This window comes from Acartia tonsa, chromosome 8 (genome assembly GCF_053477335.1).
Source record: "Acartia tonsa isolate MP-2025a chromosome 8, ASM5347733v1, whole genome shotgun sequence".
Lineage (NCBI taxonomy): Eukaryota > Metazoa > Arthropoda > Copepoda > Calanoida > Acartiidae > Acartia > Acartia tonsa.
Window position 1 is genome coordinate 9,057,952 of NC_137267.1, and position 27,214 is coordinate 9,085,165.

The 27,214-nt window shown below is 29.3% G+C and overlaps 1 protein-coding gene across 1 annotated transcript; it reads left to right on the forward strand.

The window, feature by feature from the left end:
* LOC145325941 (protein singed wings 2-like) lies at window positions 1-27,174 on the forward strand. The gene is made up of 18 exons (XM_080168964.1): window positions 1-371; window positions 943-1,044; window positions 2,166-2,249; window positions 5,062-5,148; window positions 5,871-5,980; window positions 10,617-10,687; window positions 11,279-11,351; window positions 11,805-11,888; window positions 15,048-15,136; window positions 15,536-15,615; window positions 18,529-18,625; window positions 20,783-20,821; window positions 21,048-21,128; window positions 21,745-21,791; window positions 22,278-22,358; window positions 25,016-25,071; window positions 26,522-26,618; window positions 26,981-27,174. The coding sequence occupies exons 1-18, from the start codon at window positions 186-188 to the stop codon at window positions 27,014-27,016; spliced, it is 1,500 nt and encodes a 499-aa protein (XP_080025090.1). The 5' UTR covers window positions 1-185; the 3' UTR covers window positions 27,017-27,174.
* The last annotated feature ends 40 nt before the right edge of the window (window positions 27,175-27,214 follow it).

Here is a 27,214-nt window from a genome sequence, read left to right on the forward strand (position 1 = left end):
AGAGAAGAGAATGGTGGATAAATAGAATAAAATGTGTTGTAAAGCTGTACAAAACACAAAATGAATTGTAAAACGAAATAAGTGAATTTCATAAAAAAAAAGTTTTCTAATTTCAATAGAATCGTGACAATGACATAAAATTATTTGAAAAAGTTGAATAATGAGATATTAGTGAAACAATAAAAATGCCTAATTTAGTTATAGCAGCAATTTTGCTGCCATTTATGCTGACAGGAGGTGACGGCAGCAATGATAAAAAGGTGGTGTCAGGTGATAACAATGACGTTATTGTAAAGAGAAGTGTAGACGCGGGCCCCTCAACAGATCTATGTGAGGTCCCTCCCTCATTACATTATCACTGTGATTGTAAGGTAGGGGAAATGATAAACTTAAATACAAAGCTACTCTTTAACCATTCCAGTTGGTTAGTACGTTCATCTATATGCAAACGAACGGAGTTAAGTTTCGGTCATAAAAGATTAAAGAAATCTTGTTTCTATCAGTTAAATCTAAATCTTTAGCACTTAGGTGCTATTGTCTGTTTGTATGTCCAAATCTCAAAAGCGGAAAAAATTGTCTCCATAGTTATATCCAACCCCAATAGGGGGATCCTTATCCTGCGGGGCATAAACCATCATCGACCTAAAAAAAGAGGGGAGGGGGGGGGGGTAGAATTTTGAGTTGAATTCTTAAAAAGATTTTGCCTCACTAAAATCAGTTTGCCCCACTAAAATCAGTGAGGCTCTGTAGAAATTTAGAGGGGATAATTTTGCCTCTCTAAAACTTTAGTGGGGCAAATTTGATTTTAGTGAGGCAAACGTTTTTTAAGAATTCACCTCTGTTCTCGACCAGGCGAACAACAGGAAAGGTTCCCATTGGTGTGGCAACACACCCCGATCTCCTACATTTCAAAAAGATAATAATAATTTTCTTATATTTTAGGGTGCTGAGTTATACTGTACAGCTCTGAATTCCACCTCTTATTTTAGTGGTTTTACATCTCAAACTATTTCTAGTCTTCAAATTAGAAAATCAAATATTAAGGTAAAAGAAACGTAAACAGGAATGATAAAGATTTATAGTCGTTAAGCTAAATTAATTCAAAGCTCTATAGCAGTACATTTTTTGGTACACTTAATGTTTGGATCTACTGCAGTTCACGGTAAAATATTGCTGGTAAGCAATATTTCCAAAAATCTATAAATTTTAAAGGCTGCTAGCTGCCAAACGGCTGATCGTACAGATCATGCCCGCACACTGCTTTAAGCGGCATAAGAAGGCCTGCAAATAATCTGGAATAGCCATAAATTAATAATGCATAATTATCTCGCAGTGCAGAGAAATGCACGAAAAAGACCTATTTTACGCGTTTTTCTTCAGTGAAGCTTTCCCTGTGCATCATTGGATCTTGGCTATTTCAGATTATTTGAAGGCCTTCTTATGCCGCTTAAAATGGTGTGCGGGTATGATCTGTACGTTCAGCCGTTTGGCAGCTAGCAGCCTTTAAAATTCATAGAGTTTAGAAAATATTCCTTACCAGCAATATTTTACCGTGAACTGCAGTAGATCCAAATGTTTTTGTGTAATTTAGTACACATATTTTACCAAATATTATTAAAGTTGTAATAACTTCGTAACAACATAACTTTAAATTAGTTTTGCTAAAAGTTATAATTAAACACGGAAATAACTTGTTTTTACATCTTCTGTATATTTTGAACATAAGTTGCAGAAGTGCAAAGAAAAGGCTGCCTACCCTGTTAAAACTGTTAACAATTAATAATCATATGATTTAAAGGTTTTGTGTCGACTATATGGATTTAATTAAAGTTGTTGTTGCTGACGTATATTCGAAAATAATTCTTTTGACAATATTTGCGAATACAGTTAGAGAAACTAAAAACCATTCTACTTGAAAAAAAATTCGGAATCGGATCATAGAAAGAAAACGAAGTTGCGGGTTTCGTCGTATTTTCACAGTAGCTTTTCATAGGTTATTTTAGATTAGGTTAGGTAAATGTTGATGATTGCCCTTCATGGTTAAGAAAAAGACCCTGCAGGGGCTAGAAATAGGAAGAAAGGGAAAATACGACGAAACCCGCAACTTAGTTTTTTTTCCATGATCCAAGATTCTATTGCATACTAATGATTTAAATTAATTATAGTGCCTTAATCTGGAGGATTTATCGGGTTTTGGAGCCTTAGATACTCTTATCATTGCAGATTCGGGGCTCAAATATCTTTGTAAGGTAAAAACTTCATTGATTTTTTATAATCTCTTAAATGCTAAAATCGCCATAAAATTGCATTTTTAAAGATAAAATTTATGTGCAAAAAAAACAAAAAAAACTTCTTAAGTTAGTAAAGAAAAATCTGTCTATTCTAAGTTCTAACCCTTTATTTTGTTTATGTTTGACAACATAAGCTATAATCTTACACTATCAAAAGCCTTTACAACATCAAAGACTGAGAAATTTTGCCCTAGGGTAAAAACAGTTTTTAATAATTTTATATTTTTTTAATGGAAAAGATATAAAAATATGCAAGCTAACCAAATTTAAAATAAATAACAGTAAACAATAATACAGTTTTAAGTTTAGAGAAAGAGACTTTTTTTGATTTAAATTTTTTTTTTACTGTTTCCTTTTAAAAATTATAGTTTTACAAGCATCTTAATACAAATAGTTTTAAAAACTAATCGAACAGACCTTTTGATGTTTTACTTTGTTGTCAATATAGATAGTTCTTAACAAATATATAAAGATGTACCATAAAGGCAGAAAGTAGATAAAGAATGATAAATTTCATGATAAAAGGAGACAGAAAAATATACTTTTAGAAAAGAATAATAGAGAAAGAAAAGGAGAAAGAATAAACTACATAACTTTTGTGTAACTTTTGAGGAAGACGATTCCCTTTTCTCCCATCTCTTTTGAAGAGATTTTCTTCCCCCAATCCCTTTTTCTTTTCCCTTTAAATGACGTCATATAGGAATCGTCTTCCTCAAAAGTAACACAAAAGTTATGTAGTTTAGTCTTTCTCAAAGAAAAGTGGGCAATAATAGAATAACAGATGGGTAGATAAAAGATAAATAAAAAAATTACTTGACAGATAACCTAAAATAATGTATGTAGACTATACGTGGATATTGTGACAGGAAAAAAATTGCCGTCAATTTAGGTAACTATTTCCACTGTCTTGTATTGGTCACTTCATTCATCCTGAAGACATGGTAAAGTAGGATGGGTGAATGAGATCGTTATTCTATCCAGCTAAACGTTTCACTGTATTAGAGAACATTAAAATCTGGTGTAAGATCCATGTAATAATAAATCCATTACTGAAAAAGAGATAGAGAGGGACAGATAGGTTATCAGTGGATAGACACCAACATATTAAAAATGACAATTTTTTAGACGAAAAATGAAAAGAAACAAGGATGACAACATCCATAAAAGCGAAGCTATGAAATGGTAGGACAAATGAACATCAACACTTGTAGAGTTTCAGAACTGAGTAATCAGAATATAAATGTATAGAAGTCGAAACAAAATTGTAAGTAAATTTAGTTAAAAATTTATTAAATACAGTATATTGTTTAAGGACATACTAACATTTTTAGAAATTATTATAGAGATGATTCGTTTATAACATTGTACTTTGTCGTCCTAGGAATTAATATTCCAAAAATCAGATCAATCAGATGATTTTATCACATAAAAATTTATTTTTAAAAAAACTTAAAAGTCAACACGTTTAAAATGGACGTTCGGACATTCTGTTAACAATTATAGAGTTGCTACGCTCTTTAAATCACTGTATTCTTAATCGGACCTAACTACTACAGCAATCACCATGCAAAGTTTGGACTCGATAGGACAATTCTAACCTGTTCAAATTAACGAAAAGAGCTAAATGACTGTGATGCACGGACGGACGGACGGACAGACTCTTATAATAGAAAAGCTTGGCTTTAAAAAAGTTAAATGAGATAAAAAGAAAGCAATATGAGAGTGACAGACAAGGTGAAAAGTACTTAGACATGCAAAAACAGCATAAAATTTCAAATATGTGATGTGCTAAATTTTATTTTCCAAATGTGTACGCAGTTTCCGCTGTGTTTCCTCATCCTATCTCAATATTTACTACTAGCTAAAAAAGCTTGAAACTTCAAAAAAAAATTTAATTTTGAAAATTAAAGCTTGAAACTTCCAAACTTTTCAAATTTGAACAGATAAACGATTTATACATTCAAAACTTTAATTTTAATTTTTTTTTTAAGTTTGAAGCTTTTTTAGCTAGTAGTAAATATTGAGATAGGATGAGTAAACACTGCGGAAACTGCGTACACATTTGGAAATTAAAATTCAGCACATCAACTATGTAGGTTACCATAACATTTCACATCAGACTTTCCTTACAATAATCACTGAAACAATTTTAAGAATTTAGATTAGTAAAAAAATACAAGTTACTGTTCAAACTGGACTTTTTTACTAGCACATTTACTATTTGACCGTCTGTAAAAGTAAAACGAACATATTTTCTGTTTTATTAACTTTAGGGAGAGAGGGAAAGGGACTTTTTACATTTTTTTAGAATATAAAATCCCATTGACGTTATGGTGCTTGGTTTAAAACTGATTTATCTTATCTAGGAAAATAAGTTTTTATAGAAAGGCTTCATTAAACATCTTGCTACAAAAAATTAACTTTTATTCATGTTTCTATGAGCAAGAATACTGAATAGCAATTTTCATTCGTCAGAAGACAATATCAGATAAACTAATTGTTATTACAGCACAAACAGAAAAAGTTATGTAAAACAGTAAAACAATGGATAAAGGATTTACGTGTATATTATGAAAGGGGAAAATTTGTCATTTAGGTTGCTAATATGGACCTCATTTATTAGCCGTTATTCGTTCATCCAGTAGTGAGGGTGCGAATAGAGTAAAAAAGGTGGAAGTGGGGAATCCTTATTTTAACCAGCTGCAAGTATTTGAAAATCTGGTGCAACATCCAATTAATAATATATCTATTTGTAAAACCTTATATTTAGGATGAAAACTCGAAAAGAAGATTTGTAAATCTCAACACAATACAAACTCTGGATTTATCAGAAAATAAATTTACAAAATTTGACCAGGTATTTTTTTGTATTTTAAAAATGTAACATAACAAGGATATATTACTTTCCATAAGTAGCGTAGTGATTAGACATAATAAAAAGTATGAAAAAAATCAATAAACTTACAATCTGCCAGTTTACAGCCGTTATGATGCTAAACTATTTTCCCTAATTAAATGATTTTTTTTAAAAGATCAACGTTTATATTTTAAATTAATTCTTTTTTCTTATTTAACCTAATTAAAAAAATCTAAACATAGTTAATCTTAGGAATAGGATTACCTTTAGAATCTAAATTAAAACTGTAATCTTATTAAAGGATGTTGATAATTAATTTTAACAGTGTAGCTTCTCTGTAAGCATTACATGCCAGCTGGTTTGTACGTTGGTAATGAATTTACATTTAGATTTATTAAGATTTGAAGAGATATATGGATTCATGTCGAAGTGAATATTTTGTAAATTTACTAACACATATTTCCTGCGGGGCCTTATCCCATCTGAGCTCTTCTAAAATTCATTTAACCTACTCTACCCTAACATAATATATAATTTATGCTCATTGAAGCATCATGTCACTGTGTACTGGACTTATCAATTAAAGTTAACATGTTTAATTAAACTGTGTTGATCACTCTATGTTAAATAGAAATTATGGAAACCACTAAACGTCTATGTTATCATATTTGTTATAAAACTATAATACCAATGGAACTAATTATTCTTTTTTTTAATTTTAGAGACTGTTATTTGCTGAGTTAAGATTATTAAATGTATCTCACAACCTCCTCACATCTCTACCCAAGAAATTGCCGCATTTTTTGGAGGTCGTAGATTTTTCATTTAACAGGTAATATTGTTAGTAAGTAGCTCAAGATTGATCTGCTTTAATTTTATAAGACTAGTGGCTTCTGCCCTAGAATCAATGTAAATTCAAAGACCAAAATGCTGCAAAATTGTGTCATAAAAATGTGGGATTATCCATCTCTATTTTTAGAGGTTTTCTTTCCCACTTCTCCTCTCATCTCCCTCATTTTATGACGTCACTTGGATAATTTTTGACACAATTTTGCAGCAATTTGGTCTTCCCCAAAGGGGGTGTGGGAGGGGGGGGGGGGTTGAAAAAGGGCTCCATACCAGCGGCTATGCAATAAATAGGTTCAGTAAGTTAAAAATGTTACTACTTTCTTTAATAGTATAGACATAAAATAAGTTTTTTCCATGTATTAGATTAATTCACTATGTGTAGCTCCAAGACTTAGGTAGGGTTAGCTTACTATAGAATTCAAATTTATTACCAACTTTATCTTTCTTACACAAAGTCTACCAATCTAGGTAAAAGCTTACAATACATTCCAGGAAAGAATGGATAAGTAGTCTTTTTAGGAATTATTTTGCTTCCATAAGAGCTACATAATTCCTATTATTACTTTTTTCAAATTACGCTTTTTTTCTCCTTAAAGTGACAAATTTTGAGGGTGTTACTCTGCAAATATTTGGGGAATTGGGGGAAAATATTTCATCATCCATTGTCATACTTCTGTATCAATATAAGAAGAAAGTGTAAAAAAAGGCCAAAAGGCGTGAAGTGGAAGTTTTTGGTTTATTTAGGCTTTTTAACTCTATGAGCTAATAATTTTACTGATCTTCTAGTGTTTCAAATGTAATTTTTTCTACCATTTTCTTATTAATTAATAAAATTTTAATCTTACTTCTTTATGAATGTAAAATAGATCAAATTTAGCTTAAAAATAAATTTTTAGATTAGAAATTTTATGATATTTACATTGATTTTGATTTCACTCAAATTTCAAATAATTCAAATCTTATTTTATTTTACATGTATAACATTATTAAAGGTACACAAGTTTTTAAATAAAACAGAAAACTTTTTTATTCTATAATGAATCCTTGCATAAATAAAAAAGACATATGAAATCAGCAATAGAATTTACAGCTATGCATCTGTCAAAAAGCAACAGACAAACTTTCAACAAAATTTTGCAACCCACTTCCCGAATCTTAAATTAAGTTTGTTCATACGAAACAACAAAAAGATTTTTTTTTACTTATTAATAAAGGATAATGTTGCAAAATGGTTAAAAAAAACATTGCAATTTTTTCAAAATCTTTTTCTCTCTATAATAAGCATATACACTATATACTTAATTCTTTGACTGTCACTTTAAACAAGGATGACAACATCCATAAAAGCGAAGCACTGAAACGGTAGGACAAACGGACACTAACACTTGTATAGTGTCAGAACTGAATAATCAGAATATAAATGTATAAATGTCGAAGCAAAATTGTTAGTAAAATTGTTGAAAAACTGCTTGTTACAGAATAATGTTTATGGACATACTTACTTTTTTAGGACTTGATTATAAAGTTGCTTCGCTTATAATATTGTACTTTGTTGTCCCAGGAATCAGTATACCAAAAATCAGATCAATCGGATTATTAGATCACATAAAAATTTGTAGTTAAAAAAGTAAAAAAATCAACATGTTTAAAATGGACGTACGGACACTCTGGTAATGATTATAGAGTTGCTACGCTTTCTAAATCGTACCTAACTACTTCAGGAATCACCATACAAAGTTTGAAATCAATAGGACCATTCTAACATGCCTAAATTAGCGAAAAAAGCTATCCGTTACGGACGGACGGACGGACCGACCCTAATTATAGAAAAGCTTCGCTTTTAAAAAGAGTGATAATATTATAATTATCTTTTAAAACTAGCTCCAAATTTTACAAATTTTGTGAATTTGTCCTAGCAATTTCATCCTATTATATAAAGTAACGAAGGATCTCACTAACCGCTGAACCGAATTAGTTCTCCTTTTCAAGGAATCTTCAAATATATCCCATGATGGTTTTATTTCCAGATTTATGTCTTGGGATGGTTTTAGGCCGTTTTTTGCCTTTCCTAGCTCTTGAAGTACAGAACCCCTAGATGCTAAATAAATGTATGATATAAAAGTAGGTTCTGGATGCAAAAACGAGGTCTAAGGCTAATGGAAGCTTTCTAATAAAATTTGCTTCAAAAATTTATCTTTTTTGCATAAACATTTCTAAATTGAAGGCGTGTAAAAAGTGAATGCATAAATTAGCCTAGATAAAATACATGTACATTGTACACTGTTCAAATTAGTTTCCATCAATTGACTTTTTCTTACAGTTTATATTAATTTTATATAGCCTACATTTGCACCCTTTTGCATAAACTTTTGAACTTGAAATAGCCATAATAATGGATGTAGAATATACGTATATATTATGACGGAGGAAAAATTGTCGTCAATTAGTTTGCTAACATGAAACTCATTTATTGGTCAGTTCTTTCATCCAGTAGTAAGGGAGGAAATGGGTTTACGGGTATGGATTGGGGTATTGTTATTTTAGCCCGCTTCGAGTTTATTAGAGAAAATGAAAATCGGGTGTAAGATGCAAGTAGTAATATATCCATTAACATAATACAATTTTTAAAAGGTTTATATTGAGTATTATTGTTAATAGAGTTAGTTTTAATGTTGACGCAATTGAATCATCTATTTCAATGTTATTTCTAATTAAAAGAAATACTAAAAAAAGCTTATCTTTCTCGAGGTAAATTATAGTAATTTGCTTTTATCCTTAAAACAAAATTAAAATTTATCATGTTTATTGTACATTTATTTAATTGAAACACATTTGGTAATGTTTGCCTTCAGTGAAATTTTAAAAATACTTTTTTTATGGACTACATTGTCCTTGTTTTCCTTGCATTAATTCACTTGCAATCAAACAGTTTTACGTCAGAAATATAGATTTATCATTAATATTTTAATGAAAAAATCATTAATATAAATCAGATACACTCAAATCTTTTATATTTATCCTAAAATATTTTGTTTTTAAAAGAAAAATATAAAATTAAAAAGAACTTTTAGTAAATATTAAGAATTAAAGTTGCTACATTAAGATCTTGAAAACTATGAAATCAATAAATCAATCTATTTTATAAAGCTTTGCATTGGCCCTAGGCAGGTTTAATGCTATAAAAGTAGTCCTAAATAAACATAGCTAGGTGAAATACTAGGTGAAAAGCCACTGGAGTCTAGAAACCTTTTTTGGTTCCTTTTTCCAATTCTTTATCAATTACTCTATGGAGGCCCAGACATAAATATTTACAGCAAATTTAGTATAAACTGATTAAATTAAAAAGATTCTGTTAGGGAAAACAAATAAATAGAGAAACGTCTGTCTAAATTGCAAATTTATAGCAAGGATTAGATTAGATTTATAACAACAGACTAACTTGTATGGATATTTCGTGAAACTAAACCAAAATGAAAATAGTTTGATAAAAGTCTAATGGTTTTGGATTGGGTAAATCGTTGCAAGTTTCACTTTATTAGAAAACCTGAGAATCTGGTGTAAGATCTAAGAAATAATATATTCATTTACTTAGTAGAGCAGCTATTCTATCACTAGGGTTTCGTTTTATTTGTTGCTAAACTTTTGTCTGCAAATAAATTTCTACTATTCTTTCAATATAATACTTTATTGATTTAAAATTATAAAGTTTCGATTACAAAGTCATAGTCTAACAACTTTGCGTCAAATGCTTTGTTTAGTTCGAAACAACATAAATATATTATTTTAATTATACTTTAAGAACCCAGTAATAGTGTCGGACTGATTATGACGTAAAAAAAACTAGCCAAAGAGAGGCCATTATTGACCAATGGTAAAATTTATAGTGGCCTCTCATTGGCTAATTATTTTTTTACGTCATAATCAGTCCGACACTTTTACGGGGTTCATACTTTAAAAATAACTGGCTATACTTTTTATCATGTATCTACCGGATATAACAGTAAAAGATAGATTATTTTACACTGCTTATTATCTGAAACTAAATTATCCCTTCTTTGAAAAAGGTTTTGTACAGCCGAATCGAAAATTAATAAAAGTTCCCAAAGTCAGCAAAAGAGATATCTTGTTTTTAAAACTTTCTTTTCTGTTTTGTATGCATAATGTTGTAGGACATTTGACAGCAAATAAATCTTACCTTTTACAAGGCCTTTATAAAATCCCCTTCTTTTATTTCTCCCCTTCTTACCCACTCCCCGTCAGTTACGGTAAAATACTAGTTTTACTCTAACTTTACTCCAACAAAAAAATAAATTTTGCGGCATTTTCAATTGCAATTAAATGGCTGAATGTTAGAGAAAAACACTAGAGGGAGAAAGGGTTAAATAACTGAATCTCCCCATCGCAGCCGCCTTGTACAACCTTTCTATTGGGTTATTGAAAATCAACCAATGGTGTCGCTTAAATTAACACAGCAAAGTAGCAGAAAATAATTTAGAAGCAGACGAAAGAGGTCTTTAAAAAAGGAAGGGAGGTATTTGTCTGTATATACAGCTATATACATACCAGTTTTTTCACCAAACCGAACAAATATAAATAACATTAAAATAAAACTTTTTTAGGTTGGGAGGAGATATAGAAGAAAATGCTTTCAGTCAGTTCCCCCAAAGTTTACAATATATTAATATTCAAGGTACTGAGTTTCATATCTTTCTCTATATTTATTATTTATCTTCTATCTACTAGCATGTTTATCCATCTTTTTTATAGCCTTGCATTTCATTCTGTCTTTTATTTATCTTAATCTACATCTCTGTCTATTCATATGTTATTTATTCTATTTATCTTCTGCATAAATTTCTATCTATCTATCTTCATTTATTTTTCTGTTTATCTATCTATCTTTTATTTTCAGAATGTTTTTGAAATATACCTACCCATCATTTATATTTTGACCTTATTCTATGTTCATCTATTTCTGTTTATCTATCTCTATCACATTGTATTCTATCTCTTCCATGTTTCTTCAATGTCCATCATGGTTTTGATATACCTTTCTAGTATATCTTTTTGTTGTTTTTATATCTATCTTTCTATCTATCTATCTATGTTGATAAAAGTTTTGTTTATTTATATTTTATTTTATTTTAATATTCTAGATGGACAAGAAAGTTTTAATGCGTTTTCATACTGCAGTCATAAACTTCATAAGAGGAAGAAAAATATATCTATCTATCTTCATTAACATGTGTACTATATATTTCTATTTATTAACTATTTTTAGGAAATCCTTGGCCGTGTTCACCATCACTAAGCTGGATGTTTACATGGTCTACAACACTTTCAAAATCAGCCAGGTATTGAATATACAGTTTTAATAGTAACATGGTTGATTGCAGTCGGATGAGGTGACGAGTTTTTTTTTCATATTAGCGACATTAAGAATATATATATATATGATGATTTGTTGTCATATTTTTTGTGATTATTTAGAAGTGAGATAAAATTTGGTGGAAGATATTTTATTGAGGGGGGGTCCTTGGGAGTGTTTTGTAAACCATCACCCTTTCAAAAAATATATAACATTTGCCAATGTTAAATTTCTCGGAAAATTGTGGAACGATATGTGTAGCCGTTTAGAATATCTTAGCGGACATACAGACAAACAAAAAACATGTTATTTCAGTGCATAACATTCATGACATAATTTTTTTAATATGATAATTAAATTGTAAGTTAAATTATGATGTTGTACTTATTTCAGAAAATTATACATGTTTTGTCTTAAGAATCAACCTATTGATTTTTAGGTTGGGCCTTGGTGAGGTGAAGTGTAAGATATCAGAAACAGAAAGAACCTCTCCCCTTATTCTAGTCATGGAAACTTATCATAGGTATTTATCTATTATCTGTTTGTCTGTCTATCTATTTATCTATCTAACAATTCAAATGTCTATTCCAGAAAATTATAAATATTTTAACGTCCGCCTGTCTCTCTATCTATAGCCATAACTCTGAATCAAATTGTTATTTATCTATTTTCCCATTTGATTTTTATCTTTTTCTAATCATAGATTATGGAAAAGTAAAACAAATATGTATTAAAAACTGTCAATGTTAATTTTTCTGTCACAAACAAATATAAATATTTGGGAAAACATTTATTGTAATCTAACCTGACCTATAAAATAATATTGTACTAACATATAAAAGAAAATGTTTAAAACAACAAATAAAATGAAAATCTGCTTTTATCCCTCCCATAAAATATCTTTCCCTCATTCTTCCCCTCCCTATTTCTTTTAGATATTAGACCAATAATTTCGAATAAAATTTATCCTAAATTACTCAGGGATTCAAATGGATAAGACAATAGACGATATATAAAGTTATCACAAATGTCGAGAAACAAAATTACCCCTTTTGTAGAATTGGTCGAAAAATTTGACATTACAAGTTTAGAACAAATCAATTTAATTTCAATGAAAGTACCCAAAGTTTTAGACAATGAATGTGATAAGGTGGTTACACTTCTTTGGGTACCAGTGAAATGTCTAATCCCTCTATCCCTGTAAATTACTTGTACATAGCTTTTTAAACTGTTAAAATAAAACTTATATTATAAAGAAAAGTATTTAAAAAAGCCATAAAATGGTCTATATTTTCTCTAATAGTTTTAAAAATGTTTCTAAATCCTTAGTTAAACAGAGCATGAATTAAATTGCTGGTAGGAAAATTCTTTTTACAATTTCCTAATGTCTTTTCTTTACATTACATTCAAGTTATTGTAAGTGAACATTTTATACAGCAACACTTGAGGGGGTAGTTTTTCAATATAAGTTTTAAAAAGAGAATTAAAAAAAGTAAGGTTTTTTTTTAGGGTTTATTTCATTGGCAGGGTGTAAGTACGCCCCCTAAATAAGATATAAACCTTCCCATGACTTATGAAAAGCTTCTCTGTGAAGAAAAACCATATCGGTCCAGCGGTTAGCGAGATCCTTGTGTACAAAAAGGTGACGACAGGCCTTCATAATTTCAATTTTAGCGGAGGGTGTTAACAACCCCTCCAAATATACTTTAGTTATATCATTTTATAGTTCATATGGGCTTTACCCCAAGAGGTAATTAATAAAAAAAAACATAATAATCATACGTGCCTAAAAAAAATGATTTGAGTATGGGAATAATTACTTCTTCTATTACCTACCAAGCCAAAAAAATTGCGAATGGGTCGAAAATTTTCGCGAATAAATGGCGAATTCACTAAATATATGCTAAAAAATTCTTTTAAAAAATTAAGGGGAAGGGATTTTTTTGTTTTTTGGGGAGGTTTGGGGTGTCCCACACCCCAAGAAAATAGCCTAAAACCACCACAGGACCAGTAGGTATATTCCTTGATGAGTAGAATCCAATCGGTTTAGTGGTTACCGGGATCTTAAAGGACGGACAGACATCATGCTACTTTGTATTAAAGATATGTCAGTCTTGTCCCCTTTTGTAAAATAAAAAAAAGAATAATAACAAATATCTGTAAGAAGCACTGCCTTTGAATTGAACTTTCCTTGTTTAGTCGAAGACCTTCAATAGACGTTTTATATCAAAACATCGATTGTTTTTATAATTCTTTTAATATTTACTAATTAAAATTTAAGATCAACTTCTTATTAAAATTAAATTGAATGGAAAATTATAAAACATATCCTAGCGGATAATTCAAGAATTTTTTATTTAAATTTGACGTAAATGAAACCAATTCTCTAGCTTTAGCTAGTATTTTATAGTATTTTAATTTGAAATCATCTCTGGTAAGAAGAAATAGATAATATTGATTTCATAAAATCATAAAATGTTACAAATTCCCTAAAGAATTAAAACCTTGTAATTTTTCCGTTTGAAATAATCTTCCCTGAAATTTTGTATTGTCGTAAAGAAGGTGTATCAACTATTTTTTTTATAGCTAGCCGGTTCTTTTAGTAAGTAGTAGATGTAAAATTTTTCATAGAATTCAGATATGCAATCGGTTTTTTTGTAGACCTCTTATTTTTTAAGTAATTTAAGTTTAAAAAAAAAAAATTAAGTCGATTTTAAGGTACTAAAATGCAACAAAAAAAAGAAAGAAAATGGTCATTATGAACAAAAATAGTAAGATCTTTAATTTGACACCTTACTTTTTCAATTCTGTCAGGTAATTATTGAAAAAATCGATTTTTTTAAACCCACGAGAATAAAAACTTTGAACTTAATTTTATTATTTCACAAATAAAAAAATATGGGTTCATATATACCATTAGAATCAGAAAAATATTACGAATCCATTGTAAGCAAAATTGAAAAAAAAAGTTTACAATATAGTATATAAACTACAATAAAAGGAATTATATGAAAATATCATATTATGTTGTACAGGCAACGTCTTAATTCTTCAATTGAGTATAAAAATGGGAAGGGGGTAAAGAGGGGGTAAAAAAGGGAAAACAATAGTGTTGTCTGAACAAAAAAAATAATTGGCCATTTCTGTAATTTTTTAATTTTTTAATTTTTTTCAATTTTGCTTACAATGGATTCGTAATATTTTTCTGATTCTAATGGTATATATGAACCCATGTTTTTTATGTCTGTTTGAGAAAATATTTAGGTCTAAAGTTTTTATTAAACCGAGGTTAAAAAAATAGATTTTTTCAATAATTACTCAACAGAATTTTAAAAGTAAGGTGTCAAATTAAAGATCTTACTATTTTTGTTCTTACTGACCATTTTCTTCTTTTATTTTGTTGCGTTTTAGTACCTTAAAACCGACTTAATTATTTTTTTAAAAAACTTAAATTACTTAAAAAATAAGAGGTCTACAAAAAAAACCGATTGCATATTTGAATTCTATGAAAAATTTTACATCTACTACTTACTAAAAGAACCGGCTAGCTATAAAAAAAAAAGTTGATACAACTTCTTTAAAATTAAATTAAATCTATCTATCTATCTATCTATCTATCTACCTATCTATCTATCTATACATATATCCGTCTACATATCTATCTATCTATCTATCTATCTAGGGAGGTGTTGCCTGAATGTTTGGACATGTGTAGATGTGATATTTATCATTTTGGAATTAGTTCAGTAGCTCACACATATACGCTTAAAGGTAAACAGTGAATACAATTTTTTGAATAAGCAATTTTAGTTGTAAGCTAAGCTACGGCGAGGCCATACAGAAAAATATTATAGTTTTAATGGACATGGCTTTTAAATTTGTTAAGTTTGGTTATTGGTAGAGTAGGCTTGAACCCCTCAGGCTGTTACTTATATAAGGCCTTCTGTGGGGGCTCTGAGGCTTAGGTTATGTAGTTATTTGGATTCAAATTCTCAAATTCTAATTCAACATTCTCCTGAACTATGTAAGTTTTTTTTTACAAATCTGAATACTATAACCTTTAAAGTTTGGACCCACCAATAGATCATTATGGTTTAAAAGGCGGCCGGCAAACGAATTTTAAAAACTAAAAAAGCTATTTTGTTAATATAATTGTACTTTTTATTACAGTTAACTGTAGTGGACAGGATTTAACTGAATTTCCTTCCGTTCCTTTGTATACAACCATCCTGGATCTTTCTCATAATAAGGTAATTTTTAGTAGGGTTGGGCCGGATATCCGGCCATTTTCGATATCTGGCAAAATACAGGATATTGAAACTATTCGGATACCGGAATTTGAAACTGTCCGGATACCGGATATTAAAACTATCCGGATACCGGATATTAAAACTAACCGGATACCGGATATTAAAACTATCCGGATACCGGATATTAAAACTATTTGGATACCGGATATTCGGCTGATTTATAATTCCCGCCAAACCGGATATCCGGCCCAACCCTACCTTTTAGAAATCTATCTTGAATAATAGCAAAACAAAATGTGCAAAAGACAGACGAGTGGGTGCTTTCCCTCAAATTGCCTCTAGAACAGATATCCCCCCCTGTTTTTTTTATATCTTTTATTCCTCTATGCTTAACCCCTGCTCGGGGCCCTAGCCACGCGGGTCTATACTTGGAAACCCTGCTGGGCTACCGAGAACCCAATAACACATTATGTGGGCTAAACAAATAAATATAATTTAAAAATAAAAGAGGAAAGATATTTTTGTTCAAAGGATATTTAACTCTTGGAGTAGTTTCGCATCTAAAAACTAAACTAGTTCAAATATGCGTAACAACTTTCTTTTAAATGAAAAATATGTTAAAAATTAAATAGCTATTAACCTATTTACTAAGTTGTCATTTTACAGAGATTTTAATGGAAATATCAATAGCATCTTGACAAAAATACTAATAATTTCTAAAAACGGCCATAATCCTTAAATGCAAAGTAGTAAGGTCTTTTTTTTATCTAGAAATCTCAAAAAAAAAACCCAAAATTAGGGGGTGGGGGGTTATATTTTGGTAAATTGCTATTATGGTACAAGGCCTTGATGCCTTGAAATAATATTTTTATTTTTATTTAAACTGTATTCCTGTATCCTTGTAGTTATTTGCTGACCAAAATTTAGACATTTTAGATTTTAATAGTTATTTCTCGTATCGTATTATAAACGGCTTTCCGCGGATATAGAATGTACAATTATAAGATTAAAACTAGTTTTTTTAGCCCCGTGGTGCCGAAGGCACCGGCTAAAAAAACAAGTTTTAATCTTATGATTGTACATTTCTATATTCGTAGAAAACTGGATATAATACGATGCTAGACATAGTTTTTTCGTATGGATGAGAACCGGTTCCTATCCACCGGATTCGAATGAATACGAGAAAATTGTTTATTTATCTTTTTTTCTGACAATCTGAAATACAAATACATTACACAAAAGTAAATATTTACATTTATTTTTTCAATGTGTTTTTTGCAAAGAAGGTGTATCAACTTTTTTTTTATAGCTAGCCGGTTCTTTTAGTAAGTAGTAGATGTAAAATTTTTCATAGAATTCAGATATGCAATCGGTTTTTTTTGTAGACCTCTTATTTTTAAAGTAATTTAAGTTTTAAAAAAAAAATTAAGTCGATTTTAAGGTACTAAAATGCAACAAAAAAAAAGAAAGAAAATGGCCATTATGAACAAAAATAGTAAGATCTTTAATTTGACACCTTACTTTTTGAATTTTGTCAGGTAATTATTGAAAAAATTGATTTTTTAAAACCCACGAGAATAAAAACTTTGAACTTAATTTTATCATTTCACAGGTAAAAAAAATATGGGTTCATATATACCTTTAGAATCAGAAAAATATTACGAATCCATTGTAAGCAAAATTGAAAAACAAAGTTTACAATATAGTATATAAACTACAATAAAAGGAATTATATGAAAATATCATATTATATTATACAGGCAACGTCTTAATTCTTGAATTGAGTATAAAAATGGGAAGGGGGTAAAGAGGGGGTAAAAAAGGGAAGACGAAAGTGTTGCCTGAACAAAAAATATAATTGGCCATTTGTTTATTTTTTATTTTTTTACTTTTTTTCAATTTTGCTTACAATGGATTCGTAATATTTTTCTGATTCTAAAGGTATATATGAACCCATATTTTTTTACCTGTGAAATGATAAAATTAAGTTCAAAGTTTTTATTCTCGTGGGTTTAAAAAAATTAATTTTTTCAATAATTACCTAACAAAATTCAAAAAGTAAGGTGTCAAATTAAAGATCTTACTATTTTTGTACATATTGGACATTTTCTTCCTTTTTTTTGTTGCGTTTTAGTACCTTAAAATCAACTTAATCTTTTTTTAAAAAACTTAAATTACTTAAAAAATAAGAGGTCTACAAAAAAACCGATTGCATATCGGAATTCTTTTACATCTACTACTTACTAAAAGAACCGGCTAGCTATAAAAAAAAAGTTGATACACCTTCTTTTAATTTCATTAACATAAGTTGTGAAGTTTTTTTTATCGCCAAAACTTTATTTTTTTTTTTTTGAAAAAACTATGTCTAGCATCGTATTATATCCAGTTTTCTACGAATATAGAAATGTACAATCATAAGATTAAAACCAGTTTTTTTTAGCCCGTGCCTCCGGCACCTCGGGGCTAAAAAAACTAGTTTTAATCTTATAATTGTACATTCTATATCCGCGGAAAGCCGTTTATAATACGATACGAGAAATAACTATTCCAGTATCGCTTCAAACCCGATTAATTTCCGCTGGATTAAAACCGGTTCTCAGCAATTCTGAAAAATTATGTATAGCATCTATTTATAGACTATATTTTCCACAAATCTTTAAAAAACACCAGTTTTGTTAGCCTTAGTATTTTGCCCCACTTGACTAGCAAAACTGGTTTTAATCTTATAATTTTTCAATTTTATATTCACGGAAAGCTGTCTCTATAATACGATGCAATAAATAACTATTCTATAATTATTTTTTTTCAGCTTTCTGATTCCTCATACAAGCAGCTAGATCAATTTAATATTCACGGAAAGCTGTCTCTATAATACGATGCAATAAATAACTATTCTATGATTCTTCTTTTCAGCTTTCTGATTCCTCATACAAGCAGCTAGATGTTCAATCTTTGAATTATTTGGATATCACTGGTCTCATATTATCCAATAATAGGTTTACATATCTAGGTAAGAATTTTTTTGGTTCCTCAATTAATGTACGTTAGTTTTCAGTATAAGAGGCATAAAAAAGCCTACAAGTTTCCCAAATTCAAAGTTTATTAAGAAGTTTGAGTTTCCCGTATAAATAAAGGAATAAAATGGGTTCTTTGCTAATGCATTAAAAATGGATTTTTTGTGGGTTAACTTATAATAAAAATATTTTTCAAAAAGCTTTGCTATGAAGTTAGTTGTTTTTAAAGTACACCAACATACGTACTTCCACTTACTTTATTTATAAAAAATGTACTTTTTGTTTTTATTATAATCATAAGGGATGAAAAACACTTTTAATGAAAAATCAAGGGTCTATTATTTCCCTCTTATTAGGGATTAAACATCATTATTTATAATGTTATTAGGTGGTATTCTTACAAAACAGCAATTGTTATCAAATTAAATAAGAAAAAAATAACCCTTTTGAATAAAGCATAATTTTTGGACAGTTTCTGCTTTATAAGCTAAACTTAAATAACTTTTATCAACAAGGATGATAATATTAAAAAAAAGCGAGTCTAAACAAATCAGACAAAGGTTCAAACGAATATTCACATTAATACAGAAGGAGTCCTTATAGTATTATGAACAAAATCTGTATATTTTTTGTGCATACTTACATTTTAAGACATTATTTTGAAAATGCTAAACTTATAACATCATACCCTATTGTACTAGGAATCAACAGTTTAGTATTTTCTATTGATAAACTTATTCATGTAACATTGAATAAACATATTAGTTTGTTATTATGCTAGAAATAACAAGCTAAGTCCAACTTGCCAAAAGTTTTACATACAAAAATAATCTATTTTGAGTAGCGAAGCTCCTCTGTAAATTAGGATTTTCCATACAACGTTATTACGTCATCATAACTCCAGTAAAAGGGAATAAAGTTGACAATATCATCAAATCAACCTACTTTATTAACATATTTATACACGTATATAAAAAATACCTTGAAACACTGACAACATAATATTTAGAGATTTATTTTCTCCATTCTTCTTCTTTTTTAATCTTGTTAGCTAGCTATTGCTACACTACAAATGGATATAGTTGTCCTTGTACACAAAATAATTTATCATTTACTTTCTTTCATTTACATTAATATTTCACACCTATATTCTTTATTTCTGTTTCAAACACACGTACAGCAGTAAGAAAAAAAGGATAAAAACTAATTTAAAGTATTATAGAAATATTTTTTTCAAAAATCTGCTCAATTAAAAAAATGATATTTAACAAAATCTAGATTTGGATGGACTAAAACTTTTAACCTTCAAAAAGTTTTCTTGCCTTTTCAAAACTTTTCTAATATTGAAATAGGCAATTTAATCCATCTGAATTGTGTTATAAAAAGCAAGGCTTTTCTATAATTAAGGTCAGTCCGTCCGGCCGTAACGTTTAGCTCTTTTCGTTACCAGAAAGTCCGTTCGTCCACGCTGTTTTTCTACTTTTTTTGACAACAAATTTTTGTATTGCAGTTTACTTTTAACATCCAACTAAACTCAAGACTGATGAGGGTGCAATGTCCACCGAAATATATTTCAATAAATAGCTGGGAAGTATCAAAGACTTTTTCACTTAGTGAATTTATCAAATTTTTGTATGTTAAAACTATCTGATGCATCTGATTTTCGGTATACTGATTCCTATTACAACAAGGTGCATTATTATAAGCAAAGCATCTTTATAATTAAGTCCTAAAAATGTTAGTATGTCCTTAAACAGTATCTGTATTTAAGGAGTTTTGCAACAAATTTATTAAAACTTTTGTTTCGACTTATGCATTAATATTCTGCTCATTCAGTTCTGACACTCTACAAGTGTTAATGTTCGTTTGTCGTTCCATTTTAGAGCTTCGCTTTTATGGAGGTTGTCATCCTCGTTTTTGTATGAAATTTTTAGCTAAATTCTTGGTTCAGACACCTCCTTACATCCTTTTTTGGGGGAGGAGAGGGGGATATTAACTGTAAAAAATAGATAAAAATTCATTCCATTTGATTCCTAAAGCTCTTAATCTTGTAATATCAGTCTTTATTCCATTTCTTATCTGGAAAAATAGTTAATCTGTTAATTTAAAATGTGCATATATTTATTTTTGAACTTTTAATACATTTTTTTCAGGTAATGCATTTTTACAGCTGAAACTTCACAGATTTCTTAAGGAAATGATTCTTTATAAAGATAAATAATAACCAATAAATTGAGTTATTATTTAGATGCTTATTGGTTACGGGAGTCGCAAAAAATCGAGTAAATGCACATCGAAATATAAAATCATAGAAAAATAATTGTATTAATTTTGACAAGACGAGTTAATTGTTGATTAACTATTTTTTTTTTTAAATTAGGTTTTAGGTTTCCTTTTTATAGAATCATTTGTGATAACAGGTTGATAATAACTCTCTGACAGAAATACCATATGATATTTCTTTACTGGTTCAAAGGTTTGATACTGAACTAACATTAGGTAATTTAAATTTTTTTTTATATTAATTTAGGCATTTTAGAATTGTCCCATCGATTTCAAACTTTACATCATGATTTCTATAACAGTTAGGTACAATATGGAAAGCGTAGAAAATCTATAGTCGTTACCAAAAAGTCAGCACGTCTATTTAAAACATGCAGATTTTTTGACAGCAATTTTTCATGTGATACAATTATCCTATTCATCTATGAAAATGTTATAGCGAAGCTTCTTTATAATCAAGTCCTAAAAATGTAAGATCTTTAGTTATTATACTGTATTTAAGCAGTTTTGCAACAAAATTACTTAAAATTTTGTTTGAACTCATATATTTATATTCTGCTTATTCAGGAATCAGTTTTTCTCGTATTCATTCGAATCCGGTGGATAGGAACCGGTTCTCATCCATACGAAAAAACTATGTCTAGCATCGTATTATATCCAGCTTTCTACGAATATCAAAATGTACAATCATAAGATTAAAACCAGTTTTTTTAGTCCGTGCCTTCGGCACCTCGGGGCTAAAAAACTGGTTTTAATCTTATAATTGTACATTCTATATCCGCGGAAAGCCGTTTATAATACGATGAAAGAAATAACTATTATTTTATTTTAGGGAACAATCCATGGTTGTGTGGCTGCAATGCTGAAATTAACAGTGTGGTAAGTTATTTTTCCAGTTTGGCTTCGAAACCGATTATCATACGCTGGATTAGAACCAGTTGTCAGCGATACTAAAAAATCATACATAACATCGTATTACAGACAATTTCTTACGAATACTTAAGTAAAAATCATAAAAGGTATACCATTTTTGTAAGTCCGAGCAATCGACCCCTCAAGGCTAACAAATCTGGTTTCATTATTTGATATTTTTTTTATAAACGTGGAAAGCTGTCTATGATACGATGCAATAAATAACTAATAAATACTTTATGTATGAAACAATTCGTTTTATCAATTATATAATAATTTGTTTCTCAACTGTATAACTTTGAGGTTGATTTAGCATATAATAATTATATTAATATTGTTCTTTGCTTAAACGTTATTTCCATTTATAAAAGGACGGTTAGCTTATTGTTTAGTTTATATTATTTTTAAAGCTCAAGTATCTTTTCTCATTTTTTATAAAATAATTTGGTTTAGAATTTGTTGCACAAGATGAAAGATTTGAACTCAGTTGTGTGTGGAGAAGATTCACAACCAGAAACTATTGTTGATAAAAAGGTGAGTTTAATATTTCGGGAAAAGTCCCTTTCGTGGTAACGGCCCTTAAGGGGCGATTCGTCGTATTTTTAAAATGGCTTTTTATAGGTTATTTTAGGTTACAATGGGTTAGGTGATTACCCCATAGGGTTATCCAATTTGCCCCGTAGGGTTAGAGCCCCCCGCAGGGACTAGAATTAGTAGAAATGTTACTGTGAAAAATACGAAGAATCGCCCCTTAAGGTACGTTGCCACGAAAGGGACTATACCCCATATTTCTTTTAAAGCAAAGCAACTCTTCAACTAGGATATTCATAACGTACTAAGCTCAATTACAACGTGAAAAAAATCAGCTCTGTTATGTCATAAAAATGAGGGAGATGAGAGAAAACCCCTAAAAAAAATAATCATTAATTTTTATGACGTCACGTAGATGATTTTTGAGTCACTTTGTCCCTGTACTCACAAATGTTATTTTCAATAGTTTATCGATTATAATTTATTATTGCTGAAGTTCCAGAGTAATGTTCTTTAGTATATCATTAATATTAGTTATTTAATTTAATCAGTTTTCTCATATTCATTCGAATCCGGTGGATAGGAACCAGTTCTCATCCATACGAAAAAACTATGTCTAGCATCGAATTATATCCAGCTTTCTACGAATATAAAAATGTACAATCATAAGATTAAAACCAGTTTTTTTAGTTGGTGCCTTCGGTTTTAATCTCATAATTGTACATACTATATCCGCGGAAAGCCGTTTATAATACGATGCGAGAAATAACTATTAATCAATTGATTTATCTATCTTTTTTGTTTGTTTAAAAAAATAATGCTATTAATCACCCTACTCTTCTTTTTCTTGAAAAAAAGTAGCTTTGAAGTAAACACTTATTATCTTTATTGTTAATTTTGGAATGTTTATGATATATTTCGCTAATGAAACATTTCTTAACTAAATTTACGACTGTGGCTATATTATTGTCACCTTGACTAAAACAAAACATTTGAATAAATATTTTTCGTGGCCAATTCAATTCTCTTTGGTAATTTATTTAAAAATCCAATGTACTTCTTGTACTTTTTGTCAAATCTCAAAGAGATTTCAAATGTATTGTTTATTTTCAAAGAAAAATATAGAAATTTAGAACCTTTGATCTATTTCTCAATATCAAATATATAACGTAAAATTATTCAAACCAATAAATATATTATAATTTTAGGCGGTTTCCCTCGTTATTTCACGAACTTTTAAAAGTACATTTTTGATGCATACTTTCGGTTTTGCTGGTTGAATTGATGGTTGGAAATCTCTGCATGGATAGGACCAGTAAGAGCCCCATTCACAGCTGAAAATAACGTATTTTAAAATTTTTTTTCTCGAATTAATTTCGTTGTTAGTATCAGCTAAGTGAATGCAATGAAGTAAAAACTAAAATTATCATCTCTACAAACAATGCAGTCTATAAATTGTCTTCATACGAGGTCTTGAATTATTATTAGGATATTTATTTTGTTTTTACCTTTATAAACTGATCTATTATGAAACATAAAAAAATCTAAAAATTAAAATAATGAAGTAATAAACAGAAAGTAACATGGAATGTATCTTTGCTCACATGAACACACAAAAATTATTTGTAGTATTATAATGACAACAAATTACTGACGGCCAAACGAACATACCCTGGTTAAAATAAAATGTTTATCTATCTATAAGTACTCTATTATAAAGAATGAAGAAGTTCTAAATATGTTTTGATTTATGTCCTGATTCAAATTCCTTTCATGTGTGTACCTACAACCCAAGAATTTTCTATAGGTTGTCGAATTTTTTTTCATAATTTTACGTAGTTTTAGTCAACTTAAGAATATATGATAGCTTTCCATTGATTTCTCCCCTCCCTCCATAAATTTTTTTTATTCTTTTTAAAAAAATCTAAATTATAAAAAATAGGATTCAACTCCCCCCTCCTCTAGTGCCCCTAGAGGCCACTAGGGGTGTAGCCGCTAGTACATATATATATATCATAGGGGCCCTATTATTTTTCACCATGTTACTTTAAACAATTTCTGTAGATTTTACTGGTTTTCATTTCTAAAAAGTGTAACCTTTCAATCCTTATGATGCCATAAAAGTATTTTTTTACATTAAAAACAGCAAAATATTTTACTCATTTAAAAGGTGTCAATAGATTTGAAAAGAAAAATGTGAAATAAAGTGTAAAGAAAGAAACTGCTATACATCAATTTGACCCAAATTTATAGGAAAAACTTTGAACATACATTTCTAACCTGTCTTAACTTTTCAATGCATAATAAATCATATTTCCAATTAAACTTGTGTTTAGAAGCGAAGCCTCTCTAAAACATTACTTATAAATAGTATGTTAGTATTTCTATTTATCTGATGTAACTCAACACACAGCAATATAAAATATCGAAGAGAGAGGGGTCAATGGAAGATAATTAAATATTCGCCAAATTTACAAAAGTAATTTATGAATAAGTATTTTTATACGAAAGTAAGCAAAAGTAGGTTTTTAAATCAAATGATTTTTGGGACCAAAGCAGATAAATAAATGAACGCGAAAAGACAGTTTTCTTTTTCATTTAAAAAAGGCATCCGTTTTCATGTAAACTGTTCTTATAAAGCTGTTTTTATTTTTTTTTAGGTGAATGAAATTGAGCAAGGTATATTGTGTCCAGTCACGGATGAGGGGGAAAGAAGGTAATTTATATAGTTGCTACGCCTCTAGCCTTTAGCGGAATCTTATAGAAAGATAGTGAAAAGGCACAAGAATAAGGTACAGCCAAAAACGAAATAAATTAGAATAATAATTGGGGAGCAGATAAAAAGATCGTTACAACAAAGCGTTATTCCCAAAATACACGAAAAAATCAGGTGAAATTACCAAATATATTTTCGAATTGATTAATTTGTTTGTAACAGCAAGTCAGCAAGGAAGGGTTTCTACACCTCGTCCATCATACAAGGTTTACACCCGCCTGACATAACATGCGCCGCTAGTTAAGATACCTTAACCCGAAGAAAATTAAAACCAATCCAAAACAAATTTATTATTTTAGAATTTTTAATTTGTCATTTGTAATCAAATTATCAACACATATTTTTGTATTAAATCTCTTACATAAGTTTTATCTTTTTGATAATGCAATTTTAATACGTAACTGCACTTAATTTTAATTAAATCTTCAAATTTCATTAAAATATATCTCTTGGTCAAATACCAAATTTTATAATTGTCAAGGATATAGAACATACTAGTTGTCGTAAGTTTGTAAGTTTTTGGAAACCGCTGGACCGATAGGATTCAATTGTCAGAGAAAAGGGATCTACTGCAGTTCACGGTAAAATATTGCTGGTAACGAATATTGCCAAAAATCTATGAATTTTAAAGGCTGCTAGCTGCCAAACGGCTAAAGGTACAGATCATACCCGCACATCATTTTAAGCGGTATAAGAAGGCCTACAAATAATCTGGAATAGCCGCCAAGATCTAATGATGCACAGGGAAAGCTTCACTGAAGAAAAACGCGTAAAATATGCCCTTTTTGCGCAATTCTCTGCACTGCGAGATAATTATGCATTATTGATTTATAACTATTCCAGATAATTTGTAGGCCTCTTTATACCGCTTAAAACAGTGTGCAGGCATGATCTGTACGTTCAGACGTTTGGCAGCTAGCAGCCTTTAAAATTCATAGATTTTTGGCAATATTCGTTACCAGCAATATTTTACCGTGAACTGCAGTATATCCAAGAAAAGCTTAAGACCATGAAAAGCAGACTTTAGGAAATAGTGCTAAAGACAAAGTCCTTAAAAAAGGATAACAACATATTTAAGTAACCAAACAAAAGAATTGTGTATTGACAAACGAGCAAAGTGATTTAAAGATAAAATAAATGGAAAAATTGTAAGATAAGAAAGACATAAGAATAGAAGATAAAAATAATCATAGAAAATCTTGAAAATTTACAAAGCTTTGATGCATGACCCACAGACAAAGTAATGTGCATTATAGATTCGCTTTTTAAAATGGATAAACCAGAAAAAATCTCTTTTCTCTCATAATGCTACAGACAGCCGGACGGATAAAAAAAGTAAATTATAGAATACCATTGCTCCGAAAAGTATTTTTAATGAATTATTTTCTAGGGAGATGATGTTACAATTGGTTTGTGTTGGTCTATCAATCTGTATCATTATAGTTGTGGCAAAACTTACTTATGACTATTGGAATTATAAAAATAAGGTAAATTTTATATTAAAAATCAAGATGAAAAAGGTTTTTTTTTTGATTTAGTAGTAGCCATACTTTTGGATAAGAAAATTATGAAATCCTCAGGGTGAGGAGATATTGGGCAGTTTTTACACTACTCCCCAAAGTTTTTAGATAATGTTTTCTTATTTGTTGGTTTGACAACTTTGGGGACTTTAATTGAATTTTAACATCTACAAAAGGGGAAACTTTGTGTAGCATCTTTAGGAATGGACATCAATTTATCGGCTATTTTCTTATCCCTTTAAATCCTTGTCAAGTCCTATAAAGTATTTTTTTTAAATTTGGACTGTTGACTATGCATTAGATTTAAATTATTCTAAATCTTTTTTCAGGGAAAGTTGCCATGGATAGTTTACAAAATGCCCTGACTTTTCTAGTCACAAAAATTATGACAAACTCAAAAAAGTCATAATTTTGAACAAAATACAAAACTGCCTTTTGACTGCCTTATTAAAAAAATATGTGAATTACAAAAATCTTAAAATAAACAAAAGACAATAGTTAAAATAGACTGATACTAAATATATAAATAAAGTCTAAAAGTTTTAAGTGAAATAGAAAATAGT